The sequence below is a fragment of the Nanorana parkeri genome, unplaced genomic scaffold (assembly GCF_000935625.1).
Source record: "Nanorana parkeri isolate BGI_ZX_2015 unplaced genomic scaffold, ASM93562v1 scaffold1332, whole genome shotgun sequence".
In the NCBI taxonomy this organism is placed as follows: Eukaryota; Metazoa; Chordata; class Amphibia; order Anura; family Dicroglossidae; genus Nanorana; species Nanorana parkeri.
In genome coordinates this window covers 118,921-126,996 of record NW_017307600.1, presented here as the reverse complement: position 1 = coordinate 126,996, position 8,076 = coordinate 118,921, and the positions used below count along the sequence as shown (strand labels likewise).

General features: G+C 42.7%; 1 protein-coding gene across 3 annotated transcripts in view; it reads right to left on the bottom strand.

Moving 5' to 3' along the window:
• Nucleotides 1–5,299: 5,299 nt before the first annotated feature.
• The window catches only part of TRIM24 (tripartite motif containing 24), a 59,656-nt gene continuing 56,879 nt past the window's right edge, over nucleotides 5,300–8,076 (bottom strand). Inside the window, exons 23-24 of one of the 3 annotated variants that reach the window (XM_018569425.1) lie at nucleotides 6,952–7,104; nucleotides 5,300–5,954 (exon numbers count right to left, since the gene is read on the bottom strand). In XM_018569425.1, the coding sequence (XP_018424927.1) occupies nucleotides 5,760–5,954; nucleotides 6,952–7,104 (348 nt within the window). In that variant the 3' untranslated portion in view covers nucleotides 5,300–5,759. The remainder of the gene's footprint in view (nucleotides 5,955–6,951; nucleotides 7,105–8,076) is intronic. The other 2 variants (XM_018569424.1, XM_018569423.1) reach the window with 2 other exon arrangements.

Here is an 8,076-nt window from a genome sequence, read left to right as displayed (position 1 = left end):
AGGCAACGTAGAGGAGAAGCTTTTATTACGAGGATTAAAGAGCAATGCTATCCGGGTTTAGATTGAAGTCCTGAATTTTATTAGACAAATGTAAGATCTGCCATAAATAAAATAAAAAAAAACATTGGACAATCATAAAAAAACTAGCCCACTAGTGAAATAAATAAAATGCTTTATAAAAACAAAACAGGTAGGAGGATGAATTTGGATGTCTGGATATAATGTTATGTTTGAAGAGAAACAGTTTAATAAAATATATTAAGCATTGGAAGATTGATGACGGTACTGTGGTCCAAGCAGCTACACTATGTGGACACTTGACCATCAACCCCCCATAGGAGCTTGTTGGACATCTTATTCCAAACCCTCAGCCATCACTATGGAGTTGGCCCCCTTTTGTGGCTGTAACAACCTTGCACTTTTCTGGGGGGGCTTTCCATGAGATTGTGGAGTGCGTCTGTGGGAATTTGTGAGGTTGGGTACTGACGGAAGAGAAGACCTGGGGCTGCAATCAGCGTTTCAATTGATTCCAAATTTGTTCAGCAGGGTTGAGGTCGGGGCTCTGGGCAGGGCACCCAAGTTCCTTCTCACCAAACTATTGCTTCACTTTTATATGGCCAAAAACTTGTGGAAACCTAACCATCTGTATGATCTTAAAAGGACATCCTATTCCAAAACCATGGCCAATAATATAGAGTTCCACCCATCCTTTTCCTTTATGGCTATAATGGACCCCAGTCTTCTGGGAAGGCTTTCCACAAGATTTTGGGGGTCTTTGGGAATTTGGTGCCATTTGTGAGTTCAGGTACTGATGTTGGATTAGAAGACCTGGCTCACAATCGGCTTTCCAACTCATCCCAAAAAGGTGTTCAAGTAGGGTTGAGGTCAAGGCTCGGTGCAGGACACTTGTGTTCCTCCACACCAAACTGGTAAAACCATGTCTATATGGAGCTGGCTTTGTACACAGGGGACAGTCGTGGTGGAACAGAAAATGGCCTACAACAAACGGTTACCACAAGGTTGGAAGAGCACAATTGTCTAAAATGTCTCTGTAGGCGAAGAGTACCCTTCACTGTAGCCACCAGAACTCGGTCATCTGGAGTAGGGTCCACATAATGTCAGCATATAGAGCAGTGGTTCTCAACCTGTGGAACCTCAGGACCCACATTTGTCCTTGGTCATTCAGTCACGACTAAAGTCGCACTGCAATGGAGAGCACGAGAACTGGAGTGGATCCTCAGCCTGGGGTCCAGTGTGGACTGCTGTGCTGTAACGGAGCTCCATCCATATGTGCATTGCTTGGTGTGCATATGTCCATATGTGCGATTGTTGGTATGATAGTAGGCGATAGTTTGTCCTCTCAGGTAAGAGGGAACATTTGTCTGACAAATTTGTTTATATCCTTTAAATGATTCCTAATAATGTTCTCCCCATCACAGTCTAATGTTTACCTCCTGGAGTCTGCTCAGTACATTGTTTTATTTCCCTCCTCTCAGTAAAATAGTGATGAGCAATGCTATCCGGGTTTAGATTGAAGTCCTGAATTTTATTAGACAAATGTAAGATCTGCCATAAATAAAATAAAAAAAAACATTGGACAATCATAAAAAAACTAGCCCACTAGTGAAATAAATAAAATGCTTTATAAAAACAAAACAGGTAGGAGGATGAATTTGGATGTCTGGATATAATGTTATGTTTGAAGAGAAACAGTTTAATAAAATATATTAAGCATTGGAAGATTGATGACGGTACTGTGGTCCAAGCAGCTACACTATGTGGACACTTGACCATCAACCCCCCATAGGAGCTTGTTGGACATCTTATTCCAAACCCTCAGCCATCACTATGGAGTTGGCCCCCTTTTGTGGCTGTAACAACCTTGCACTTTTCTGGGGGGGCTTTCCATGAGATTGTGGAGTGCGTCTGTGGGAATTTGTGAGGTTGGGTACTGACGGAAGAGAAGACCTGGGGCTGCAATCAGCGTTTCAATTGATTCCAAATTTGTTCAGCAGGGTTGAGGTCGGGGCTCTGGGCAGGGCACCCAAGTTCCTTCTCACCAAACTATTGCTTCACTTTTATATGGCCAAAAACTTGTGGAAACCTAACCATCTGTATGATCTTAAAAGGACATCCTATTCCAAAACCATGGCCAATAATATAGAGTTCCACCCATCCTTTTCCTTTATGGCTATAATGGACCCCAGTCTTCTGGGAAGGCTTTCCACAAGATTTTGGGGGTCTTTGGGAATTTGGTGCCATTTGTGAGTTCAGGTACTGATGTTGGATTAGAAGACCTGGCTCACAATCGGCTTTCCAACTCATCCCAAAAAGGTGTTCAAGTAGGGTTGAGGTCAAGGCTCGGTGCAGGACACTTGTGTTCCTCCACACCAAACTGGTAAAACCATGTCTATATGGAGCTGGCTTTGTACACAGGGGACAGTCGTGGTGGAACAGAAAATGGCCTACAACAAACGGTTACCACAAGGTTGGAAGAGCACAATTGTCTAAAATGTCTCTGTAGGCGAAGAGTACCCTTCACTGTAGCCACCAGAACTCGGTCATCTGGAGTAGGGTCCACATAATGTCAGCATATAGAGCAGTGGTTCTCAACCTGTGGAACCTCAGGACCCACATTTGTCCTTGGTCATTCAGTCACGACTAAAGTCGCACTGCAATGGAGAGCACGAGAACTGGAGTGGATCCTCAGCCTGGGGTCCAGTGTGGACTGCTGTGCTGTAACGGAGCTCCATCCATATGTGCATTGCTTGGTGTGCATATGTCCATATGTGCGATTGTTGGTATGATAGTAGGCGATAGTTTGTCCTCTCAGGTAAGAGGGAACATTTGTCTGACAAATTTGTTTATATCCTTTAAATGATTCCTAATAATGTTCTCCCCATCACAGTCTAATGTTTACCTCCTGGAGTCTGCTCAGTACATTGTTTTATTTCCCTCCTCTCAGTAAAATAGTGAGACCAACATCTAGAGTTTGGAAACATTTCCACCGTGCAACGGCAGCTGAGAGCAAAAGCGGCAAATTGCAAATATAAAAAAACATTTACAAAGCTAGGTTTACTGAATAAGCTGGACTTTTATTTCAAGCATAATACTTTTATATACGCTACATTTCACCTTCCTAGTGTGACAAAATGATTGTCAATTTGTAAAAATACTCCACACTGACTTTTTTTTTTTCAATTTTCCCGCAAAATTATAATTTTTTTCTGAAAAAAAAAAAAAAAAATTCTCATGGCTTCAAAATTCCCAGAAATGTTACATCAAGGCACTCATCAGGAGGTACAGTACTACGAACGTCGGCGCGAGCACAGTAGCATTACAATTTCCGGGAATTTTGAAGCCATGAGAAAAAACTTTTTCCCCCCGGGAAAAATTGCAGAAAAACAAAAAATCAGTGTGGAGTATTTTTACAAATTGAAAGTCATTTTGTTACACTAGGAACGTGAAATGCAGCATATAAAAAGTATTATGCTTGAAATAAAAAATTAAGCTTATTCAGTAAACAAAACTAGCTTTTAACATTTTATTTTATATCTGCAAATTGCCGCTTTGCTCTCAGCAGACGCTGCACTGTGCAAATGTTTCCAAACTCCAGATGTTGGTCTCACCATGTTACTGAGAGGAGGAAAAAAACTATTTTATTTTACTGTTGTGTGTATATATGTGGTCTCTTTCTAATACCTTTTTCTGTATATTTTCTGCACCGTTTCTTTTATTAAAGGACGATCTTAAAAAATCGTTAAGCTTATCGCTACGTTCTAAATAAGAACTCAAAGTCTCCTTGCCTCTGTGAAGAGTGCTACTGTATAGTAAATCCTGTCTGAGAGGACAGCGGTATCACAGCCATTGTTTAGGTGTTTAAATTGTCACAGCATTTGCTGGGCACGGTCTGTGTTTCCGTTACGTCTGCTGGCCTGAGATTGTGTCCCGCGAGCTGGGGAATCTCTATGCAGGGTGAAGCCGAGTGGTATAGTCACGTCCTTGTGACGCTCACGCTCGGTTCAGACTTGTGTATAGTGATGTGGGATTGACGTACAGCGGGTTTGGGCCGGGCGTACGTCACATATTGGTACTCCAAAGACATGCTGGTAGGTTAATTGGCTGTCTGAATTGGTCCTGTATGTATGCGAGATGGGGGACCTTAGAGATTGTGAGCTCCTTGATGGTGGGGACGGATGTGACTGTGCAACTATGTAAAGTGCTGCGTAAATTGTCGCCGTTCTATAAATACCTGTAATAAAGAAATAAATTTGCTGAGCAGACCGTACGCAAGTAGGAATTGTACGTAACTCGGATGTTCCTAACTCGGGGACTGCCTGTATATTTATTCATGAACAATGGAAGTCCCTACATCCTGTTCCTGAAATATTCGTGATGACATGATACCCTAAGGCTGCCATTCTCCGCAGCAATCCTGCAACACGGATACAATTTCAGTCACAAACAACTGTCCAAACACAAAAGACAAACCACAGACACAGATTGTAAGTTTGTTTTTTTTTATTTTGAAGGGGGAAAATAAGTTAGCATGAGTGAGAGGCAAAGGCATTTTTTAGAACTAAATTATGGACCCAAAATAACACTATTGTATCTCCTCAAGGAGTAACTTTGGAGCTTTTTTTTTTTTTTTTTTTCCCCCATTTAATGTGTGCTGACCTAAGGTCTCACACACACACGCACACACAGCTTATTACGCAGGAGACAAGTTTAAACACTTGCTTTAAAGTTAAAGAAACCTGATTAGAAAAATAGCAACCTATTCTGAAAGGAGGAAGAGTTTGTCTAGAGTCCGTCCATCCTATAATCCTCCTGCACAGGAATGCACTTTCGTACGCTGCCCCCCCCCGTTAGTGTTATCACTCCTTGATGTGCGATCGACTTCACAAAATAAAATGATCAGTTGAGTCCTCGGATTATAAAACACACGGCAAACACAAAAATCTATTTAAAAAGAAGAACAAGCAATAGTGTGTTTTAAAACAAAAAAGAGAACTCAACTCGAAATCAAATCGGCTTCAGCAACTTGCCAACCCCATTGCCTCGTGTCTTAAAAGATGAGCGTCGATTAAACATTTTAACAGCACAATCGGTTTATTTATTTTTTTCCTGAAAACTGGAAATAAACGGACCCAACGGTAGAAATAGTGAGGGAGGAACTACATCAAAACTCTGGACATGACCCCGTGTTGTTTAATACTGTATCACAAAACGGTGCCAACTTGTCCTGAACGGCAGACAAACAAGGTGGCATATAAACTGGTTGGAGTTGAATAAATCAAAAGGAAAATCTCACATCGGTCTCTAAAGAGACAAATCTCATTTGGTGTGAAATGGCGCTGCGACAGTGTGAGGCCAACAAACAAATTCCACCCAGATACCATCTAGGCAAAACAAGTTGATAGCGGAATTTGGAGTAACGTTTCTTTCTTATAGCAGTCGAAGGATCAGCTGCGTCTTCAGGACAGCGAGAATAAAACATCATCCAGAACTGAGGCCAATAATAGAATTAGTAGGTCAGTAAATTAAGGAGAGAGTATATAAGTCCCGGTGTGCGCATTTCTACACTCGTGAGGATTCCGATCCCTCCCGACGTCAGCAACTGTCATTTCACAGGGGAGCGCCGACACAACGCAACACGCTGAGGCCTGAAGGGAAAGAGTCACAGGCTCACAGCCAGTCCACAAATAGTTCTAAACAGCTAAAAGGTATTGTCTGTACACGGCTTCCCACAAAGAAGTTCATCTGAAAAACATCCGTTCGTCCCCTTTTCTTTTTTTCCGCGGTTGAACACATTCGTCATCGGAGCCCTCGCTCTCTTCGCAGTTGTCCTTCTGCACGATTTTGGGGAAACTTTTGTCCTGATAGATCTTATTTAGCAGCTCTTCAAAGTACGCCTCAAGTTTAATGCCTGCGTTCGCCACGTCCGAGTCAGGCTGTATGAAAAAAAACCATTGCCGGTTTGAAAAAAAGGAACAATTCACTCAATTCACTAAAAACTCTTAAAAGGAGAACTATGAGGTGATAGTTCACTGAGACTGTCACAGGTCGGCTCAGTAGATCGGGAGGTGAGCGAACACATACCGGGTTCGCTCGCCTCTCGATCCTGTCACGGCTCTCTGCCGTGACAGGGGGAGGGGCTGGATTCCCCTCTCCCATCTGCCAGCGCTGACTGGCTGAACGGACGGGGGAGGGGGCGGGTACAGCTGGTCACTCACGCAGCTGGGCGGATATCGTCATCTAAGTCGTGATCCGCTCCGGCGTCTCAGTATACCGTATACTGAGCTCAGTATTGTATACTGAGCTTAGGGTAACAGGAGGACGCTAGTTTGTGTCCTCCCGTTACCCTAAGGAGAACTATGGGGAAAAACACTGACCCCATAGTTCTCCTTTAAAGGGTACCTATGGTTGAAAACTGAAAAAGAAATCTGTATTCCTATATTACATTTCCATAAGTTCGATCCCGCTCCTAGCAATTATATCGATCTAAAAGATTGTAAACTTATTCATTGAAGTCGTCCATAGGTTGTACTTCCTCAATGCACTGATGCAATTTCATGCACCCTGTGAATATGCACTATATGAACTACAACTCAACGTCTGAACAATGTAACATTATCATCGCTTGCTGCAATAAAGACCTTGGCAGCTCCTGTGAGGAGGTCTCGAGGCAAAAATAATTTCTTCACTCATACAGAAGGTAATGTAATAAAAATAAATGGGTGTGTGCCTATAAAAACAATCAACAAGTTTAACACATCTCAAATGTCATCTTTGCGAGTGTTGTCATTTCCCTGAAGTCGATAATCTAGATTCAAACCTATCCTGAAAAATAAAGTTTGAACTCCTAGGTACGGATCTCACTGGGGGCTGCGGGGAAGAAGCAGAGTGGACAGACTTACACAAGAATCTTAGAAAAGACGCCAATCTCACCTCATTGAATTCTGCACAGTTCTTGAAAATCAGGCGAATGTCGCTCACAAACTCTTCCGGGTGCGAGTAGTGAGGAGAACCGTTCAGTTGAAGTTTTCTCTTTATGTGTGACAAGTCCATTGGCCATTTTATAATTTTATAGTAGTCGGGCACCTTGAAGAAAAACAATTAAAAAAGGACCTGAAGTAAAAAAGACCCCCAAGCATTAAATATAAAAAGCATAACGGATTGTTCAGTTTGTTTGTTTTTTTAGTGCATTCCCTGAGCAGTAGTCACGTCTCTGCCCCACCTACAAGATTTACTGTACTTCCATAATAAGGGTGCGACTCTGGCATGGCTGGACTGCCCAATTATTTATATGTAGAAGTCCACCCTGAAACGGTGACACCATCATTTTGCTTTGTAACATCTGTCCAACTTGTGCTGAGAATTCTGCTGTGGAAATCTCCGCTCTGAAGTCTCTAAGGGACACACACCAGCCAGTATGAGATTCTACTTTGTAGAGGTTTGTGTAGATGGGCGTTTCTGCACAACTACACAGATTAAGCCGGCGTCAGTTATCCTCATACTGCTTGATCCTAAAAGAACTTCACTTGGGGGCAACCCTCTCAGTATCACCCAGGGGGGTCTTGAAGTTCATCTAGAAATATAGAAAACAAGAAAAGTTTCCTGGTTGTGAAATATTTATTAAAAATGATGAAGTGATTAAAACATGCCTGAAAACACGTCAGAATTGACGGCAAAATATCATCCATCAGACCCTCCAAAGTCTCATCATCAGGTCACAATGAGCCACATAGAGAAATAAAGAATCCTCCTCCTGCTCTGATGTAGGGGGTGCTAATCCCCGAAAGTGTAAGCGCATACTACACCACGGATCTGTCCAGTGATGGTGGATGATTCTTCGTTTCTCATTGTGACCTGATGTTGAGACCTTGGAGGGTCTGATGGATATTTTGCTGTCACTGCTGACGTGTTGGTGGGTATGTTTTAATCACTTCATTATTTTGTCTTTTCTGCCCGTGCGTGCCCGCTAGGGGGCGCGCGCGAGCAGAAAAAAATTGCCGTCTGGAGACTGCAACCCTCAGATGCAGCAGTGCCGTCCGTCCGTTTTTTTACTACGGG